We start from the raw sequence: 22,851 nt of genomic DNA on the forward strand, positions 1-22,851 counted from the left end.
AGGACCAGGGGGCCAATCCTAATCAGGCACAGGTGGGCTTGACACAAGCTCATGCTCACTCCCTGGCAATTAGTGGCACCTGGTTGTCTCATTACACTACAGGCCCCCTCCTTCCCTCCTTTATTTTTTTTTTCTTTTTAGGGACAGAACAAAATCCTCATCTAGATATTACAGAAGCATTTTACAATGCCACTTGCAGCAAGTAAATTCCATTTACACCAAAATTTGAAAAGGTCCTCTCAGAACTGCCTTTTTTTCAATGCATTAAGGATCAGCCCACACATAAATCAGGTGATGAAATTTCACTTCTGGTGTGACCGCCAGTTATCATCCAAAAATCTTTTCTAATTATCTTGAGCCACCTGCTGTACTAAGCAAATACAGCAAATGCCAACAGATTATAAAAACACCTTGAACTGGATGCTGGGAAAGAAGTCAGAATGGGGAAAAAAATAGAGGAATCTAGAACCAAAAGTAAAACACAAGATGCATTTTCAGAGAGGAAACAAACATGTAGTTCTCCTACAGATGCACAAAGAGGGGAATGGGAAGTATAGCTGTGAGGGAAAAAATGTATCTTGCTGTATTTAAGTGTCAGGACTGATAAATCTCAGCTGGAGTAATTAGCTAATTATTTTTCAGGCATGTAATATTTTTTCAATTATTACCAAGATAAAAAAAAATGTTATCTTAACTTCTTTCTAGTAAAAGTACTTGCTGCTTCCATGAAAATGCATTTCTCCTTGCAATACTCACTTGAATTGATGCTACAAAGCAGTATCAGTACCACATGGTTCCACAATAGAGAGGGGCGAATTAGCAGCATTACTGCAATAAACCAAACAGTAATAAGTAATAATTCTTTATGCATAATTATTGACCTTAATTTCATTTTAGGGGCTTAAGAAAAAACATGACAACAGATTACTGCACAGAGCAGCACTGCCTGTTTTTGCAATAAGGAGTATTACATTTATTTTTTTTTTCAGTAACTGCTTTTGAAGAAATTATTCATTTAAAGCGAGCTTAAAGGCAAACACCTTGTTAACAGAGACTTGCCAAAAATGATCTCCCTGTAGTGTCCCAGAGCTGGATGCCTGACACCTTAAAATACTCACTTTTGGCTAAAAAATTTAATCCAGGTTTATTGAACAGGATCAGGACTCAAGAACTAGAAGTTGTTGGAAGCTTGCAAATGGATTTTAGTTTAGCTTGTTGAAAATTTGCCAGTGTTTTCAAATGCAGAAGGGATGAGATGCTTTAGTAAAAGCATTTTAGGGGGTGGTTCAAAATGGTATTATGAGTAAAAATACTTTCAGAAATTCCCAAGTCATTCATAGCAATTTAACAGCAGCTTTAAGCTGGGTTTTTCACCTCCAACCAACCTGAAGATTGCTTTGCAGGTGCTATATTTCACTTTGCTTTCTGCTGCCTGTTACCCTAGAAAGGTCTTTTTCAGTTATTACCACATATATCTGGTTGTTAAGACAGCTTAAACCTAGAGATTATTTTGTTAGTATTGGTAAGGGAGGAGAACCCCATTTTCTGAAGTGCTGGACAGGGAAAAGAGATTGTGTTTTACCCAGGTATTAGCCTTTCAAGGGTCTTCTCTCTTCAGTCCTGATGTTACTTGAGGAAAGCTTTTCTGCTGTTAGGATGTAGAGTAATACACAAATGCATCCTGTCCCACTGAGAAACTTTGCTTTGGTAATTAAACCTGCAATTATTTCTCAAGAGGACAGGAACCACATTTTCCAAGATACCCATTAAAAGCTAATGCCATTGCCAACAAACTGGGAAAACGCTTCCTGGGAGAAGGAAAACAAAGGAAAGAGCCCAACTCCAGTTGTGCCCATCACATACTTCTTTTGCTATCTTCTCTGCCAGTATTGGAATGGGAAGGCCAGAGCTATCCAGAGTACAGAAAACTACAGACTTGTTATCCATGACACCATGGAATCAAAGCTCATCACAATGGGCTCCCTGTTCCTATGCTGCAGCCCAGGATGCACAGGACAGAAGGGACAGAAAGAAAGTTGCCTACTGTTATTGTTATTATTATTATATTATTATTGTTATTATTATTACTGTTAATTATTCCCCCCCCATCCAGACTGTCAGAAAGCCTTTTAATTCAACAAGTTAAACCCAAATTTATGCTATTATCAATCACACATCTGTTTGTAAAACACAACCAAATTATGCAGGCCAGGCAGTATCTGAAAATATCAAAATATGATCTTAAAATGGAGTTTGTTCAGAGTGCTTAAGTTAGATCTTACCAATAATTCCCTAAACAGGGATTAATTAACAGGATCATCCTGTGGGTTCACTAAATATCTTCACACTTGAAAGCAGAACTACAGTTTGACACAAATGGGTCGTAAGACATTTAAGTTTTCATATTAATGGCTCTTTGAAAAGAGTAGGAACAGTGTTTTTAAAAATACAGATGTCTAATGTAGACACCCCAAAAATCAGCAGTTCTGCAAACAGGAGAACTGTGTTTAATTTCAGTTGGTATTAAAGGGTGACTTTTTAATTTCTTTGCAGCATTAGCTTGCTAATATAAGGAACAATATACAGTGCCCTCAAATTCCTTGTTTCATTCTATAGACAGACTGGACAGTCAGAGTCAGTAGGAGAGCAAGGAGATACCAGCGAGGAGATGCTTAGAAATGCCTAACAGGAGAAAAGTTCATTTTCTGAAGCATATGATTTCACATGTCACTAAGATTTGCCATGTTGATTTCTCCTATGGAACATCACATATAATGTGAAGCATTTCTGATGCCCATGTGACTTTCCAGACTGCTAAGAATCCCAAGAAAATTGCTTGATATTTTATATGGACCATTTTAGGACTGTTGACTCTTTGCTGTAGTTGGAGCCTATACCTAAGGCTTAGCCTGACTCCAGTAGCAAGAAAAAAAAAACCAAACACCAAGTCCAATATCCCAAACAATTATCTGTTCTGTTACAGTGTAGTTCCTAGTCACTTATACACCATGGGAATATTTTTTGCTTCAAATTAACTACTTTTATTGAAAATCAGTTTTATATTCAGAGTACAAATTTAAGAAAAAAAATCTTGCCGCACTGAACTCTCAGCAGAAATACAGAACAATCATCTGACTTTTGTTTTTTTAAATTAACCACTTCTATAAAGCATTGGAAACACAATAACTGATTTTTAAAGGTAGAAAGTAATAGTGGCAATTAACTCATGCTTACAGTTCAGTAGCATTTATTTATTTCCAACATGAAGTGCTCAAGGTGGATGCTCTTCAGAATGATGAAAGGAGTGACAGATATGGGGGGCTACATCTAAAAAAAATTGTTAGGAGTAGAAAAGAAGATCTATAAACTGATTCAGGCAAAGGATCCACAAACTGCTGTGAGTGTCCTGTAGTGCTGAAGACTGAAGAGCTCTTGAGGTAAATGTAACCCTTTCTGTAACAAGAATAGCATTAAAATGTGAGGTGAAAGCTACACTGCACTTAAGCCTTGTGAAACTCGAGCAAGAACTTTGCAGATCAAACTGGAATCTACTCAGAACTTTTAATTCTGAAGAAAAAACTTCACTCTTCATAAGATATAAAGCTATTTTACACTGTTATTAGAAGTTCTTCGTGTCTTGCTTATTGTCATGGATGTGAATACAGCTGGAAAACGCTTTCTGACCATCATCTTTCTGGATGAAAACCTAAGTACCCTTAAGTTCAGCTGAATGATGAACAGACTTATTACACACTACTGGGGAAACTCCATCAAGCTTTGCCTTTTCACTTTGTAAAAAATCATATTTTGATATAGCCACCAGAACCAATATCAACATTCCCCACCCCTCAATACAAGTATTCCACTACAAGTCTTAAGTTTTTCTGGAAATGGACAAAATCTTTAACAATATCCAGGCCAAAAAAATTAGAGAGCCACCTTTGCTCTTACAGGTTACAGAATGCCACTTACCAGAACCACACAGCAGGGTTCCAGAAGTCACTGAAGAATAATCCCAGGAAAGTAGCTGAATCAATTCTCATTTAATATTCAATACCCAAGGGTTCTGCAGAGAAAGCTACTGCAGTTCAGGAAAGCAAATTACCTTTCACAATTAAGTCTTCCTACAAAGAACAGAGTCTACACTCAGGATCATATTTGCAGCACTTAATTTCAGTTCTGCATTTTTGGAAGAAAGCTTGGTAGACAGTATTTGATATCAAAGACAAAGCTCTGGAACAGCTAATCTGTAAGTAATTTAAATAATTGCTGTATTCAAGGAACTAAACCTATTTGCTTCTTGAAATCAAAAATACAAAGATCTGTATTTGTTTAAAAATACTGTATAAAAAGATTTTTGTCTCTGATGAGGTTTTTTTTTACCAACTCTGAAATTAACTTCCCACCAGCATTAAGAAAAATGCATTTAAGAAAACTTTCTACTTTCATAAGCATTTGTTACTTCATAGGCTCTGAGCCTACCTACTGAATTTAGACTTTGCCATCATTCACAAATACCTCTCACTCCTTTTAAAGAACTTTATTTTAAAAATAATTTTAATTCATTAGACCATACTTTATAAGTTACCAATAGGACGGACCTGAACTCACGCAGACATTTGTTGCACTTTCAAGTTTTGTAACAACAGGAATTTGCAAAGGAAAACTGTACATTGAGATTCACAGATCTGCTGAAATTTAATAACATTTAAAAATACTGGAATTTTAATTGAAAGGGATACATGTTAAGCACACAAATATTGAACATGGTCATAACCTCAAAATGCACTCAAAAATGGAAGGAAGCTAATTAGTCAAACTGTAGTTTAGTAATTTCACATTTAAGCTAGCTAGCACCTTAGTGAATTCAACCACTGAATGTCAGGAATATAGTGCATGTAGTGTGACAACTCAACAGGTACTGTACCACTTCATGAGACTCTGTTCTCGTGAGCATTGTGTGCCATATCTTTGAAATCTAGAAATATTTTAGAAGTCACCTAATACGAATAAATCAGCAACGGCTGAAGTTAAAGGCTAAGTGAAGAAATATTTTCTCTACTTTTTATAATCTGAGACTTTTAAAAGCAATCATTTATAAGGATTGCATCAACATCAGTTAGCAGAGGAAGATCAAACTTTATTGAAACTGCTTGCATACAAAATATATTGCACTATAACCAAACAAATGTCAACATAAAATCCAATCTGTTGTAGCTAATATGTACAGAGAATATTGCCCAAGAGCAGTTACATTACAAGGTCAGTCTACCTTGGTTAATTATCTACAGTATTTTAAACCAAACAGCTTACAGATGATGTGTGCAAGGTACCAATTTCTGTTTTCAAATACTATACATTCCCAAAATAAATAACTAGAAATCAACATTAATGTTTGGCAATACTATTTAAGACATTTTTATATTTGTTAAATCATGTGCAGTTTGTTGCCATTTTCAGGATGCTCACCTGTATGCAAGGAAAATAAGAATGAAAAAAAGCAAAGAAACAAACCTCACAAAATACATCAGAGGCAAGGTCAAGTTTGTACAGTTCTGTACATAAACAGTGGCTCTCCTTCTGGAGAAATCAAAATAAAATGGATTAAAATGAACATCCTTATACAGTTTTGCCCAGTAAATTTAATGTGTGATCAAGAAGTAAGAAAGCACAGCTTCTCCCACCACTTCCCACCCTTCCGTGGCGTGTGTCTGTACCTTTGGATCAAATCCTGTGACCCCTTCAAATTGGCTGGTAATTCATCAGACCTTGCACCTCAAAATATGAAGAACTTTTGTTCTACTTCCAACATGTCCAACTACTGTATTTGTACTTTCCAGGGTATTACATATGCTGATTTTCTTCTTCCCTCTCCTGAGACAGCCCCTGAATTAAAATAAGCATTTCAAAAAAATCTGGGAGGATGAAAAACATCAGTGCTTTGAACTGGTCATCTGGCCAAATAGCAGGCACACATTAATAGCTTGTGAACACGTTACACTTGTTCCCTCAGTAACAATGAGTTCAATGAGTTTAGTTTTCCACAATGGAAAGTTGGTTTTTTTTAATTTAATTCTTTTTTTTTCTTTTCTTTTTCTCTTTTTTTTTAAAAAAAAAGCTTCTGTACTGCCTACAAAGAAAAAAATTACACCCCTTTTTCAATAACACTATTTGCCAAATCTTCAGTGCAAAATAAATTTCCTATTCTTATAACTGCCTAACTCAATGTTTATGTAAGGAAAAAATTATGGAAAGCATGCACTTGGTCTATAAAGTACTAACGACTGACAAGGATTGCTACATATATTTTACATTTAGTGTTACCAACTCATCTTCCCTGATTTCTGCTTCCAAATATAATATTCCTACCTGCCAAGATATAAAAAAGGCACAGATCATACAACTTTTTTGCTAATGAAAATGACAATTGTTACATCACACATATTTCAGGGTCCATTAAAATATTGAAAAAGGTGGACCAGAATGTGAACTGACACAGGACATAAAACGACATAGCATTTCATGAAGAACTTGTAAGTTAGATTGAAAACAGAAGCCAATTTGATTACTGCAAACACTATTTATTCTGAAAATGGAAATTGAGCAGTGAATCTGACCCGATGTGTTAAAATGGTACAACTGAACAGAAAGTTTACCAATGCACAGCTCAGTATTTTCAAAACAAACAAAAAGAATCTTTCATTGTTTGAACTGCAATATGTACTCGAAAGCAATTTTCAGAAATTCAGATATTTTTATGCAAATATTTGAATAACTTCTTCTTCTGAAAACAACTGCATACTGTCGATGTTAAAAAAAGGCTAACAGAGAACATATGTTCATTTCATGCCCTGCGCCACCTTGCCTACTATTTGTCTTTGGCCTAACAAGTTTCTCTAACATGGAATAGGAATTACTGGAACAGTATAGGAAATATGACTTCAGAATTATGCAGTTTAGGGTACTCCATTCACCAGTGGCTGTTGTCCATCTGCGCTGTCCGTTTTCTCTTTCTTCTGATTACGCTCCTTGCCCATGCGCAGCCGACTGCCTTCACTGGAGGTATTCTGTAATGTTTTAGTGTGGACACTCCTTTCATTATTGCAGTCAATTCTGATCTGGAACAAGTCAGAGTTATATAAAGCATTCTCTTCCTTTCATCCACCCCTTATGCATTCCTACCTTAGCCACCTGGGAGGAGGACTATTTATTAAACAGTCAGAAAATGCAAATAATACCAAGCCCTGACCATAGAATCATAGAATTGGCTGGGTTGGAAGGGACCTCTGAGATCATCAAGTCCAACCCTTGATCCACTACTGCTGCGGTTACCAGCCCATGGCACTGAGTGTCACATCCAGTCACTTTTTAAGTATCTCCAGGATGGAGAATCCACTACTTCCCTGGGCAGCCCATTCCAATGGCTGATCACCCTCTCCAGAAAGAAATTCTTTCTCATCTCCAACCTAAACCTCCCCTGGCACAACTTGAGACCCTGCCCTCTTGTCTTGCTGAGAGTTGCCTGGGAAAAGAGCCCAACCCCCCCCTGGCTCCAACCTCCTTTCAGGGAGTTGGAGAGAGTGATGAGGTCTCCCCTGAGCCTCCTCTTCTCCAGCCTCAACACCCCCAGCTCCCTCAGCCCTTCCTCACAGGACTTGTGCTGGATCCCTTCACCAGCCTGGTTGCCTCCTTTGGACCTGCTCCAGCACCTCAATCTCCTTCCTGCACTGAGGGGCCCAGAACTGGACACAGGACTCGAATGTGATGTTTTGGTTAAATGTATCCAGCTGAAATGGAGGGTGTGAAATGGGTCCTGTTCGAAAATGCCACATATCCATAACCTCAACAAAAGAAGAACACAACCCAATACTCCTCCCCGCCATCTAGCTAGCCTTGGAAGCCAAAACTTTTTTTCCAGTGTGTTTGTGCAAAAGAAAGTTGAAGAACTAATAGCAGATGGAACTTTGAAACTTAATTTCAATTTCAATAATTTAACTTCCTACTTGTTGCATACAAAAAAGGAAGAAAAACAGAGAAAAGCTACCATGAAATGAAATTATATTAACACTCGAAAGAATCTACCCAGCCTTCTTTCCAGTGTGAAAATAATTCATTCAATCCACCAAAAAAGGCTTCTGCAGCTTTTTCAAGTGGTCTTAAAATTTCAGAAAAACATCCTGAAAGCAAAATTGTTATGCTTTTAAAGGGGGTAAGCCCTGAGGTACTACAAAATCTTTGCAACTTGATCAGTTTGGTTTCAATGACAGGCAAGTACCTGCTCTCATATGGAGTATCATCCAAATTTCAGAACAACAGAAAAAAGAAAAATAAATCAAGACTTGCTATTAAGTTCCTTACTCTCTTGTTTAGCACCACAATTCTCCATTGTCTACCCCAAACTTTAGAAACTAATTACTGATTAACAATAAAAGTTGTGTGGCCATAAAAAAATGTTTTAGGATGTTAATTGTTTGCATTTCAGCTGTGTATACAGGCACTACAACTTCAAGTTCAGCAATGACACTTGGAAAGCTAAGTGCTTATTCATTCCATTTCCCTTTTACCCCCTCCTTTCTTAAGCAGCCTTTCTAAAACCAAATCAAGAGTCATCTCAATCTCCCAAGGGAACCATGGCTCCTGGTAACACCAAGCAGAAGGCAGCAGCTTACAGCTGCTCATGATTTCTTCCTCTCAACATAACTCACCCTATGAGGTAAGAGATGGTAGAAGGCTTGCATGTTATGATTTGTAGCAAGAACAATGGTGAAACTTCACATATATACACATCAGCCTGAATAACTTTACACAGCAAAACATATTTTAAAAAGTTGTAGAAATATCTTTATAAAATGCTACAAAATATTTGAAGCTATAAAATATTTCAATACGTGAGTTGAACAGTTTCTTGATATGCAGCTTTAACTTACTTTCTAGATTGCAAGGCCTTTAACTGCAAATGTTTCATTTAGCAGTGAAGTTAGTTTCTGAAGTTTTATCTTTCTTACTCTGTAGATTCTGGCTACAACACTATATAAAGTGTTAAGGATTCTCCTCCCTCAGGTATATAGGTGACAGATAACTATGCACAATGCAGCAAGAATGGAAAGCTAAAAACAAAAAGCTAGTAAGAACAAAGACTGAAATCAAGTTGGTTAGTAACTACTTGGGACTCATGATCAGAGTTCTAACAAAAGAGAGATGATATTATTAAGTTGTGCCTTTAAAGAACTTAATGTATTGATATACCTATATATGTTACAAAATGACAAAGAAATCTTGCAGATCTGATTAGGGCATTAGGGAACATGGAACCACAAGGCTGTGTCAACTGTGGCTTTAGAGACTCTAATGTCAGTGTATGCTGCTTATGGAATTTTAAACATTGAAGACTTTCAGTAAGAGAAAAATTACCTCAAGAGATCCATCAGCTGTTCTCCCTTTTGCATCTCTTGAGTTACGCTGACGATTATCTGTTCGTGACTGTTCATCATTCCCTGTAACAAGAATTCATCAACCAAGCTGTTTGAAAAGGACATGAGCTTCTTTTACTTAAAATTATGCAAGCATAAAAGGGAATTACTTCAAAATTTTCATGCTAAGAAACAGTAAACAGCATTAATAACATGGTTTTTAACTACTGACCAAGAATAAAGAAAGAAAACATTCTTGGGTGTTAAAATCGAGAAACTCAGAGTGTTTAAAACCACCACAGTTTAAAAGAGACTGTTTACTAACAGAAAAAACCCAAACATCTCTCAAAATTATTAACCATAGGACCAAAATAAAGTCACTTGTAGTGAAGGTTTACCATGGCTGTAATTTTTCTAAAGGCTTATGAGCATTCTAAGTTCTGCATTACCTTTTTTTCTGAAAATCTTATTAAATGAAGCAATTTTTAAAACATTTCAAGAAATAAGAAGTTTTTATCTAAAGCATTTAAAAAAATACAACAAAATATCACATTATAGAATATATGTATTTAACCTGAAGTTCTCCCATCTTACTTCTGCCTGGTCCTTTCCACTGAAAACAAGCTGCAACCTTATTTGACCCTGTTGCATGAAAATCAAATACAAGAAGATGGGAATATGGCTAACTGAAGAAGTAAGATTATAATAAATTTTACTTTATCTATTCACAGGAAACTGATTTCTTGACCTCCACGTGTGATGGCACTGCCCACAAACTTGAGTCAAGATGCACATTAGGATGGGAAATGATAATTTATTTGTATAGGGAAGACAGATTTTATATGTATGAAGAGACACTGTGAAGCAATGCCTCAGCAATTCTGTAGATGACAGTGAAATGCAGGAAATTATTTGATCCACTGGAGGTCAAGCTTGCTCATCACAAGGACCTCAGTATGCTGAAGAAATGGGCTGACAGAAATCTTTAAAGCTCACTCCCAAGTCCAACAGCTTCAAGAGGATAACCTCATGCAACAGCACACACACTGTGTACTGACTGCCTAAAAAGCAGCTCCACACAAAAGGAGCTGTCCTGGTGGACAACAACTTGAATAAGACATGAGTGTGCTCTTGCAACAATAATGACAGCTGACTGAATAATGGACTGTGTTAGGAGTGTGGCCAGCAGATCAAAAGAAGGAATTATTCTTCTCTGCTCAACATTCAACACATCTGAAACGGAACACTCAATGTAAGAGGCTGACAAAGGAGAGAGAGTTCAGGAAAGGGCCACCACAATGGCTAGGAGACTACAGCAGATGACAAAACAAGAGGCTGACAGAACTGAGTTTGCTTAAGGATTCCAACACTGACCTCTCTTTCAAATTAAGTCCACATTTACCTTTGAATCCTCCACGACCCCTTCCTCCTTGCCCTCTTCCACCACCTCCACGTCTTCGTCCATCTCCTCTACGAAGGTAGTTATCCCGCTCCTCTTCTGCTGGGGCTGCTGACCAATCACTAAGTTCATCTCTGTGATCAGATTCTGTTTCAGAAGCATTTGATGCTTCAGAATTAGTTCCTATCAAGAGGATAAAAAAATCCAAATACTCCACTGTAGCTTAGCATGAAAATACTATAGTACAATAAAAATACCTATGTATCAAAATTCTTTTTTTCCTGTATATTCTGAGGTTTTTTTTTTATCTCCCAACCTCTTTTCATACATAATACAGGAACGTGCATATTATACATTACTACTTCAAAAAGTCAAATAAGACACAAATAAAAGAAATGTATTTAAGGCTGAATAACTACGTCAATTTTACAGTTATTTGGTGTTATCAGCTAATTAAGGTATCATTAATAGACTGTACAATGCAAAAACTAGAATGCCAGAAATATATTAAATCCAAAATAATTGTCTATTGCAATTTTTTCAGTTAACAGATCACCTGCATTGGTTCTTTTCCCCAATATTTCCCCCTGTAATTCTGCTACTAGCCAGTTGACCTCACATCTCAAGACAATAAAAGGACTTCAGCACAAAAGCATTAATTATGTTTTATAAAGAATATAAGCTAAGACTGTTTTATCAAGTTCATACTATAGACCTTTCAGACAGGATAAACCATCAGCTGACCTACACTATCCATAATGAAGCAAGAAGATTGCTCAGAAATAGCACAATCCCAAAAACTATTAATTTATGAATTACACAAGGTTTCAAAGAAGAACACTACATATTGGTGGCTGCATTCCTCTTGCAGAAACATAAAAGCCCAATTTAATGAGGCAAATACCTTTTCTGCAAATTGTAGTATTTTCATTTGTAAATATTGGTATTAAGATATCCTCTTAAAGGCTTCAATGAAAACTGAGGCTTATTTATTAGAAAATGTTCAAAATATAGATAAAATAACAATCCTTGCCCTAAAGAGTTCATAAAACAGAAGACAGACACTCTGTAAGAACCAGAATATTTTCTATGGCATTAAGCTCTGTTTAACCTTCAAATATTAATACTCAATACTGAATTTCTCTTTTAACAGTTCTGTCTGCAAGTCCAATCTTTTTCAAGAAATCAAAAGACCAACAGGCCACTCTGAAAACAGTAAGCACATCTCTAGATATGCTTCTACCTGAAGCATAGCCTGGACCACGTCTGCTATGCCCTCGGTTTCGGTAAGGTCGACTGCCACGTCCGAGTCCTGGGCCATCATCAGTCATGTACCCTTTTTCCTTATCTGTACGGTTTGGTGGTGGCCTGGAAGTTGCTCCAATCTGTCGGAGCTGCTCATCAATTTGCAATCTTTCCAAACGCAGCTGGTCCACCTCCTACACAAACACCAACATAACAAGTCACACACACAACCACTCTTTAATCGTTTCAGCGTCCAGACATGTGGTTCTCAGAAAGAGCACCCAAGTACTGCAACTGTCTACTTAACACTTGACTAGTAATTCAGCTTTGAGAATAATTTTTTTACCAAAAAATGGCTCAAATTTGTTTATAACCTGTACAAATCTCCCTGTGGTACAGCTGCAAAGTTAAGAGACATAAAGAGAAAGCACTCAGATAACTGTTTTCAGAAGGTATGATTATCTATACTTCGGTATTAAATTTAAGGGATCTTTATCCTCAAGGGAGTTAAACATTCTTTAAGCAGAAAAATTCCCATTCTTCTGAATTCTGGGCCTGTGATCCTTCTATTAGTCTTTCTCCTTCCTCTCAGAATCCTGAAACTTTTTTATATAACAGCCACTTCAGCCTAGGCTGCTTCCTTCTTTTACAGAAAAATTCACTATTTTAAGATCATCATATATCTGATGTTAGTTCCCTATTGTTTATCTTTTACAAAAAGTTTCCTTGATAAAACTTTGCCTGGAGGCATAGAAACACAGAAAATCTTAAAGCAACAAGTCAATTCCACTTCTTGTCAGTGAACTGGAGGGAATTGTCCTGCAACTGAGTGGTTAGGCAAGAGAGGTCACTAAGATGACAATCTTTTGTGTATGTCAAACATGTTAAGAAGGCAGAAATCAAAACCTCCAAGACAAGAAGCTATCCTCTAGCTGTTAAAAACACTTAACCCACATGCCCTGCTGTTCAGGAAGGTTGTAAGGACACTAGTAAGAGAAAGCTACTGAAACTGAAAATTAACTGAAGAATCTAAAAGAATTCCTGGGTTATTAAGCACTTTCCACTCAACATGCCAGTATCCAGTTAAAGCAGTCAAAGAAATTAAACCAGAAATATCTTCTGAAATAGTGCAAGAAAAGAACTTTGATTTTAATTACTAGTTTTCAACTGGTACTTCTCTGCCTCTACTACTTGATAGCTGAAGAGCTGATGTATTGCTGCTCCAAAATACTGATAAATCCAAGTGCTCCATAAAAGGTGTAGTTATTAAACAAGTAAAGGAACAAATGTTACTTCTTCTTTTAACTCCTTGGATGCCTATATGCTGATAAGTGTCATAAAGAAATTTTAGCATTCAACAAGATTCAATGATAGCTCCTGTACAGGCTGGATATTAGCAAACTATAAATGGGCTGGTGTTTAATTAAATTAACACAGAGCAGTCCCTAGTTTTAGCATGTGTCCCTGCCAAAGACTGAGCATCTAGCCATAATAACCACAAGCAAGAACTATAAGCAATAAAATGGGACAGTTTTTGTCCCCTAGACAAAAGGCAAGTGCTTCAGACTAGAGGAGTAGTTATGAAGCCAAGAGTCAAACCCAACATACAAAGTTGAATTGCCTGCAAAGCATCTTTGAGTATGAAATGTCATTAATTACAAAAGTTTAGGGTTTTAGAATAAAAAAAACACTGTATAAAACATATCTGCATAGAAGGCTGTTTGCTTTGCAGGTGCATGAGGGACTAACTACTCATTTCATAAAATTGTACACATTTTTTCAGATAGGTTTCATTTTTTCTTAGTCCTTTGAATTTTCCATTCAGAAAAAAAATTAGTTTTCAACCCATCCTGCAGATAAATGATTTAATAAAAAATAGCTTTTAAAAGAAGCCTTTTTTAGACTGAAAAACCTGTCAGAACAGCAATTTTTCAACAGCCTTGATTCTGATCATACTTTTTACTTTCTAAAGTATTGCTATAAAAATTTCAGTGACAAAGCAGAATCTTTTCCCTTACCTTTAAATAATTAAGATGATAATCCAGAAGAACAGTTGCATTAGTGATGCTATCCTTGGTTCCCACAAACACAAATGGTACCATTCCCTGAAACACAGTAACCACAGTCCTATGGTTATTGATCACACATCAAATACTGAGATTAGAACCAAACATATTACCCTATAACTTGAAAAGAAGCTTTACAATATGGATAAGCATATACCAAATAATGAGACAAAAGTGTATTTAAATTTTGGTAATCATTGTCTAGATCACAGAGATTTTCTTCATGTAGAAACTCTTTTTTAATATGAAAATGTAGACTGGCATCAGTGGTGTCATCAGTGTCAACAATGGCTTATTAGTAGAAGTAAATTCAAAACACTTCAGGTTTCCTCCCAGCAAAATTAGTATCACCTCTGTTGATTCTGTCTACTCCCTCACACCAAAGAGTTCTTTTAGGCTGCACATCACTAAATAAAGTTTTGACCTTTAAAAAAAGTAAATCAAATTAATACTGTCATAGAGCAAAACTTGATCCTTCTTGAGGACCTCTCAATTTGTTACAGGCAAACAAAAGGTATTCAACAGATTTAGTAATTGTTAACTTACATGTCTTTTACCTTTCAAATCATTTTGTTTAAGTGATTCAACAAATTCCTGGAAAACATTAAACTAAAAATTCTAATGCCCAAAATCATGACAATCAAGAGATAAAATACCTAAACATTAACTTAGGCAGCCACAGCAGGCTAAGAAATCTAACTAAAATTGCCTCCCCCTGGGTGATGAAAACTAAGTTCTAGCAGATAGAAGGGTATTTTCCACACCAAAATTCCTGACACTAATAGAGGTCTAAAAACATTTGAGTTGTGACTGCAGCCCATGCAGAGCTTGGCTTTAAGCTACTGTACTCTTCTACCAGTTGCAGCTTCATCTCAGCAGTAGAGCTTCACTGTGTGACTCCAGAAATCAATCTGGAAGTCTTACCAACAGCTGCTGAAACCTATGACAGCCAGAACCAGTGCCTGAATTATTTACATTTTGTCTTGGGATCTGCTCATGACGTGTTAAGACATCTTGAACCTTTCACTGTACACATACCCTTTCCAGGACTCCATTCCAAAGGAGGTTTGTTGTTTGTTTTTTTTTTTTTTTGCAAAACTTCAGTCATTTGAGACAATGTTTTAAAAAAGAGTAATACAGGCACAGTACATTGAGGTTCCCTAAGAGTGCCAAGCCTATAATTTTTCTCTGCTTTTTGGTGTTTTAATGCACATTTAAGATATGTAACAATAATAAACTTCAAAGAGCTAACTCTTACCTGCCAAGATTTGATCTCAGGTCTCTGTGTTGCTCCTGGTATGACAAAACTAACACATGAAGCAGTGCAAGCAATGCCAGTGTTAGCAATGTCATTGACAGGTAAAACACAGGCATTTAAATGCAGATTTTGGCAGGTAAAAAAAGCTTTCTAGTCAGTCTTTAAAAGCTGCATTTTGGATTGAAAAACAGCAACAAATGAGCTTTTCCAAGCCAGAAAAAAAACCAAACAAAGCCAAACCAGGAAACCTTGTTTCTTTTAGCCTTCTACAATTCTGTAGATTGACACATTAAAAGTGTTCAAAGTTTTAGCCTGCAGAAATAATAACACCCTTTTGCTTATTAAGCTAGTTCAGTTTTATGCTGCAAGAATATATCATTAGAAGTATGGAAGTGAATCCTTTAAACCCAAATATTGCCTGTTTTACCTCTTCAGATAAACGTAAAACTAGTAAAGCAGTAAAATACTTACTTAATTGCTTAACCACCATTTACAGAAAGACACAAGTTGAATTGTGGGTATATACTGTCTTCAGTTATAGCTTTAAAGTGATAATACAGAAGATGAAATAACTAATCGAGCAAGAATGTAAGGGTTCCAGAAATGTCATTCCTGTCTTATTCAAAGTAGCAACAGTTCCTTATCTGGTACATATTTAAACACCCAGGTAAATCACAGGCAGTTGAGTTTCCTCTAGGAGCATTTCACATTTGAAATTGCACTTTTGGCACTGAGAATTTGATAGCTTCATGCCTGAAGCTTTCCTTGTAAACCTGCAGCCCTTCCCCCCTCAAGAAAGCCTCACATAGAAGAGCCTCAAATTACAAAGACTTCATTAAGTCCTGTTCACAAGCCTTACAGGCTTCCTGGGCAAACCTGGAATTTCAGATTGTTCATGCTTATTTTTATTTTGGGTCATAATTCAGAAGCTACACTGAATTTCAACAATATTTTCAAAAAAAGATGTTTACATATAAAGCAGAAGATTTCATTGCTTTAAGAAATTACTAATAAAAATTTACACCAGATAAGACCCTAAAAGATCAACGTCCAAGTAAATGAATGAATGAAAAGAGGTAGTTTCATACAGACTGATTTACAGTTTAGCAATGATACAGAAACAGTATCATTGCTTCTAAGAGGAATAAATAGAAGTACCTCACCAAATAAATTCACAAAGCATTTTTCAAACAGACATAGCAAGGCAAATTTACACTAAAAAAAAGCCCATCAGCATTAATAAGGCAATACAGATTGCATCACAGGACCATACATTACTCAAAACTCTCTACGAAGATACAAGGAGCAATTTATTTTCTCATTGGGTAGAATAGAAGCACCAATTAACACCCACAGAAATAACATTAACTGAAAACATACCTCTTCTTGTGGGATATTTTTATCATTTTCAGCCTCAATTCTCACTCTTACAACACCAGATTTGTCCACTATCTCCTGGATCAGTTTTCCATTCTTTCCTATTACTTTTCCTAAAGAAAGAACACACAGAACATTCATTCTTCAGGTTTCAACCCCAAATCTGAGAGTATGACTATAATTAAACAAGAGTACTTTGTACCAGTGCAAGAATTTGTCAAAAATTACTTAATACTCCACAACAAAAATTTAGTTAATGAGCCATAACTGAAATGCCTCAGGAAACCCAGGGGGTTAACTCTGGTAATGCTCCAAAGCAAAAACTGCAGCATTTGCAGTCAGAAGTGTCAAATTTTAATTTTATTATAAAAATTTCTTACCAACTATACTTTCCTTCTTTTTCAAAGCTCTTATAATAAAGGAAATTCAATCACAAAACACCTTTATGTAAAATTATTTGAAATCATACACTTAGATTACAGAAATATTCAGTATCTTGCATAGCTTATGTGTCTTTGGAAGGTTTAAAATAACTTCAGTGGTTAACAAAAAACATTGATGGTTGCATTTAAAAAAAACAAAACAACAAAACAAATCCCAAACCACTCTAAAATGCCCTAACATTTGCTCTAACTACCTTTGGGTGGAGAACAAAGCAAAAGATCATTCAGAAAAATTTTCTGATACAAATGAAGAAATTGTTTCAGCCAGATGTCAAATTCTTGTTCCTGAGAAGAAGCTTTGTTAGGTATTTGATTTTTAAAAAAGTTTAGAGCCAGTGGAATGAGCCAGATGTTTGCCTTTTCTTCAAATAAAAAGTTCAGCATATTAAAAATGTAGTAGAAGGAAAAAAAGCCATTAAAAAAGCAAATAATCAAACATAATATATTTTGGATATAACATGGTTCAGCCAATTTTACTTTCTAAAAAATCCAGGCCAAGAATCTGAGCAGAAATTAAAAACTGCTAAAACAGAAATAATTGCCCAGTTTTAAAGAGAAAACATTAAAAACAGAAAGTAAACCTCAAGTTAACAAACTATAGTATCTTATAATTTTTACTTATCACCAGTAGCATCCAGAAACTGTGGGGAATGGAAAACTGGTTTTAAATCTATTTCAGAGCTGAGGTGCCACATTTCTAATTACTTGTCCCACTGCAGAATTTCACACTGCTTTAGCACCAGCTTTCAGACACTGCTTGACAACCCCTTAAAATGTTTGCTTTCAGAAGTATGTTATGCTGTGTAGTATTTTCTTATCTAGTGAATTAAGCCTTGTGGTTTTCTGTTGCTTTGTAACATGAAAAGCTTGTTAAAGGATTTCACCACACACAAGAGGGCTGCTTGTATTCTCGAGGAGTTCTGTAGGTGTTTTACAATGGAAGTCTATTAGATTCTCTTTGGTGTATTTTCTTGATTATTGGGTACCTTAAATGGGTGTTCAGTTCATCCTGCAGAGCTGCTACTAAGGAAACTATTTTTTATGTAGAAGGACAGGGAAAAAACCAAATAAAAGTCAAAGAAATTATTCAAAATATACTTGGAAAATATGAGACTGCAGATTCATCTGTTATAGAGCTGAACTAATCCCTGGATATGTTTGAAGGACGTAATTTAATTCTTGGCTCTACCCAGAACATAATCTACTCTATATTTAAATATCAGCATATTGTTTCCAGTTTAAGATATCCCTGAACTGCAAACCAGGAGATTATTGCTTACACTGTACTGAAGGTAAATGTGTCCATAAAAGTTCTGCATGGAGCTTGAATACTAACAAAAAAAGCCCTAACCCTCAAAACTTCAGAGTAGTGAGAACCCTTTTACAAAGCACACTTCCTCCAACTTTTAGCCTGCCACCCTTCTTAAAGTAAACAGGTTTTAGAAGGCATATTTTCCTTGCTATGACACAAGTAACCTCCAGAATTGACATACCTACTAAATTTCTTGGGACTTGTATGACATCTTCAGCAAATTCCAGGTAACTTCTTGCCTTTTTCACTGCGTCTTGATCCTAAGAGAGACAGAAGGATGAGAGAAACAAGATCCATTTCCCAAGGAGAGTTTTGTAGGGTTATTTTAAAGGGCTAAAGAAGTGAACTTACCTCTCCATAAATATGGAATGTGCAAGTGTCTTCATCAAGATCAATAGCAGTCACTCCAGGGACTTTTCTGGCTTGCTGAATATTAGCACCATGAGTGCCAATGGCCAAGCCCATTAGGTCTTCACGTACAACAAACTGTTCGTGAAATCGGGAAGCAAGTTGTCTAGAACTCTGACAAAAAAAGAATGTTCATTTACTTTGATTTTTAGTACACCAAAGAGAGAAATAAACAAACTTATAGATGATTTTTTAATCAGGACCTTAGCCTGCTTTTTAGTATAATCAGTCCTTTTAATGCATTTATTTTTACTTCAAAAACACTGAAGAGTCTTCTTCACAAGTCCTAATTTCATCTTTTAAATAAAGCCAGTCTCTAGCTGGGCTGGCACCTGTAGTTTGAATTAACACAAGATATCTACAGCTATTAAGTGCTACTAGGTAAGATAACATTCGTCTAAGTTAGTAAAACAGAGTCACAGAATGCTGTGGGTTGGAGCTGTGTTGATTACTAAACCAAACCCTATGATCTCTTGAGAAAAAAACTGCACTCATTTCAACAGGTAGGAGGAAACAGCAATAACTCAATCAATGGACACAAAAATTTGATAGAAAGGTGTAACTGAGGATATCTACTCCAAAAATAAAATGGAGAACCTGTACCCACACAAGAAAACATAAAATTGAGGTATAGCTGCAATGCAATGCTTGAATTCAGAAAATAACTATGTTAATTTCACCCAGGAATCACATTTCTAGTAAGACATGAAGGGTCAAATCAGAGAACTTGAGATTGTCACATGCTATCAAGACAAAATTCCTTGCTTCAGCAGGGCAGTAACAATGACTAAAGCCTGTACTATTAAAAAGATTCAATGACATGGTTGAGGCTCAGTTACTTCCAAATTAAACACATGGTTACTGTCTTGCAATTCCATTCCACCTTTACCTGCAGCTGCTGTGGTGTAACCAAACAATACAAACCAGCTTATAGAACCCTAACAAGGATCTCCTATATAAAGTAAGATATCAAGACAGAAAAAGAAAACCCAACAAGTAACTAACCTCTAGAAGAAGAGTTTGAAAGTAAGTGAAAAAAATATCACTAGAAATCTGGACAAAACTCGCAAAAAATATGAAACAAGGAAAAAATTCCAAACTATAACTTTTGACAAGAGTAAACAGTTTTGTAAAGGAGTTCTGAGCTTTCAAGAGAACTGTTTGTGAGGTCTGACTTGAGGCACAAGTATGCATGTACATGCCCATACATAAAATACAGTTTCAGTATTTTCTTATTATTCAGTATTTCAGTGGTTCTTCCACCACACAGCAAGCATGCAGAAGAGAGCTGGAAACCAACTGAAGATTTGAGAAATCTCTTGCAGCACACTGTAGAGTTGGATGGTGCTGAAAATACCCAAACATGCAGGATACCTAGATTCTGTCAACACCCACACAATCTTTTATTGATATGAGCAGCCTCTTGTCTATCCCAGGTAGTTCAGACTACAAGCACAAACATCTCCTGAGTGCAAGGAAAACCACTTTGGAAATGCTGAATTGCATGCAGTTCAGAACCTGATAGCCAAGTGGGGAAACTGTTAAGATAAGTGGACACATGTTCTTCAAAAAGAAAAAACCCTCATGTTTAAAAAGACTAAACCAGTGTCTGGTAAGTTTCTCCTACATTGCCACTTCATACTTTCACAAAACACATGATTTTCTTGTAAGATGTTTGTGCCATATGAAGCAGGAAGATCACCAAGTTTGGTCACTCTAAGAAGAAAAATACCCAGAGAAATCAGTCAAGATAGAAACATGTATTTAAAATATTTTGTTTATGATAATGAGATTGTCCTATATTTAAATGAAGTTATAGTACTTACATCTAGAGAGAATAAATACAAAACGTGTAAAAAAGTCATTATTTACCACAGTGAGTAAAATTCTTGCATAAAAATGTGGATGCTAACAACAGATTTATACGTTGAGGGAAGACAGGGAACATCCAACTGTGATAATCTTTTGAGTAAAACAGAAAGACTGTTTTGCAAGAAAGAAAATAATCTTACACGTTTCTGCTTTGCAAAGTTGTAACTACTATGCAGACATATACAAGCCCAGTTAAAATTACCTGCTTAACCTCAGCAACATGAGACCCTACAAAGGCTAAGAAACATCAAGAAAGTGCCCAAGTAAGCCCAGCTCTGTCCCAGCTAAACTCCTACTGTCATCTGCCTTGCTTAAAACTATTGATAAAGACCCTATGCTAAATCACTGTCACAGAGAATTAGCTACAGGAGATAGTGGCATAAGTATCTGAATGTCACAAAACACTCAGAGGGCTCTGTCAAGCTATTAACTTGATTACAGACAACTCAGAAAGCAAACATTCTGCTTAATGCTCACAGGTGGACATTCTAGCAGATAATCCAAGTGTTGATTTACTAGGCAACATCTGTTATAGACCACCATGTGAGAACAGGGAACAGGAAGATCAAGTTAGGGATCACTTGCTAATACATCCTATATATAAAATTATATATATAAATACAATATATAAAATATAGGTATGTTTTATAATAGATTTTAAATGTATAATAGATTTTAAATGTATAATAGATTTTAAATGTATAATAGATTTTAAATGTATTTATACTATACTTTATAATATTTATGTTATTTTATAATATATATTATGTATAATATATAATTATAAATATAAGATATATAAATTATATATAAGTTGCATACAAAAGATGAAGCTACATCATCACTGGGTACCTTGGCTGTGACAGACTGGAGCAAATCTGTTTGTACTAAAGTATCATTAACTTTCTGTAAGTAATGTACTATGTATTTTATTTAAACATAGAAAATTCTGTATTCCTCCAATAAATTATTAAAAAACAATTACACAAGTAATTTATTATACCTGACTAAAGGCCATGACTGAATTGCATTTAGATAGAATAAAACAGAAAAAGCACAGTGCAAGAGTAAATTTAAAAATTTAGGATTTTTAGTGCCTCAAAGTAACAGCTCAGCCCCTCCTACTGGTAAAGGATGTAAAGAGAAATAATTGGTTGTTTTACTTGATGCTCTAAAAGCCATGTTTGAGAAGTAGAGACATGCAAGTCAAGAAGCTAATACAGTAACAAGAAAAAAGGTATAAGATATAAAAAATGGAAATAAAAAAAAACAGACTAAGAACCTGGTCTAGCAATTATGTCTCAGAGAGCAGGAAAGATAAACAGCTAGAAGGAAAAAAGTGGAAGACATTTGAGATTTCAGAGAGCACAAGACACAGGAAAAGCTTCTTTGTTGGAAACAACTAACTACCAATACTTTTGGAGTAAAAGCCCAACGTGTTCACTAAATATTTCCTTTGTGGATGGACATGTGTCAGTGTCTCAACAGAAATCATAAAATATTGACTATCGTTTGATTGAAATTGATTTCCTACTTAATGTAAGTACAGGAAACAAATGCCACCATGAAAAATGCCAGCCAATTTCTGTCATGCAAATTATAGCCACATATGCTTGTGTCACAACCTTCATTTAAGCACTACTCAAGTGGAAACTCAAGTCCAACAGTGGTTTTCTAGCGAGAACCAAATCAAGTTCTTGAGTTCTTCACAGCAGCAAAAAGGTTCAGCCTTACAATGAGAGCAAGAATCCAAGATTAGTTTGGGAAAGGAATCAATGACAACAGCTGTTGGTGCATGCATTTGTGGGGGCATGTAAGACACTGTTGTTCTTCCCACCTCCAAAATAATACTTTGAACTGCAAGAGGTAAAGTGCCCATAGAATTTTCAGTTCTGGAGGAAGACAGAAAAGAATGGATTATTGAAGAGCTCAAGTGAAGTGCTTAAAAAAAAAAGCACCAATGAGAAGGAACTGGTCAGCTCCTGGTCTTGAAAAAAATCAAGACATAAAAGTAGTTACATTACAGCTCTGAAATACAGAAATCAAGAGATGAAGAACAAC

The 22,851-nt window shown here is 35.8% G+C and overlaps 1 protein-coding gene across 3 annotated transcripts in view; it reads right to left on the bottom strand.

Moving 5' to 3' along the window:
• Positions 1-4,364: 4,364 nt before the first annotated feature.
• Positions 4,365-22,851, bottom strand: part of FMR1 (fragile X mental retardation 1) — a 31,439-nt gene continuing 12,952 nt past the window's right edge. The window contains exons 8-15 of one of the 3 annotated variants that reach the window (XM_030448998.1): positions 18,862-19,032; positions 18,692-18,770; positions 16,759-16,868; positions 14,073-14,159; positions 12,053-12,248; positions 10,813-10,992; positions 9,412-9,494; positions 4,365-7,067 (exon numbers count right to left, since the gene is read on the bottom strand). In XM_030448998.1, the coding sequence (XP_030304858.1) occupies positions 6,957-7,067; positions 9,412-9,494; positions 10,813-10,992; positions 12,053-12,248; positions 14,073-14,159; positions 16,759-16,868; positions 18,692-18,770; positions 18,862-19,032 (1,017 nt within the window). In that variant the 3' untranslated portion in view covers positions 4,365-6,956. Of the gene's footprint in view, positions 7,119-9,411; positions 9,495-10,812; positions 10,993-12,052; positions 12,249-14,072; positions 14,160-16,758; positions 16,869-18,691; positions 18,771-18,861; positions 19,033-22,851 lie in introns of all 3 variants that reach the window. The other 2 variants (XM_030449000.1, XM_030448999.1) reach the window with 2 other exon arrangements.

Source organism: Calypte anna, chromosome 4 (genome assembly GCF_003957555.1).
Source record: "Calypte anna isolate BGI_N300 chromosome 4, bCalAnn1_v1.p, whole genome shotgun sequence".
Classification (NCBI taxonomy): Eukaryota; Metazoa; Chordata; class Aves; order Apodiformes; family Trochilidae; genus Calypte; species Calypte anna.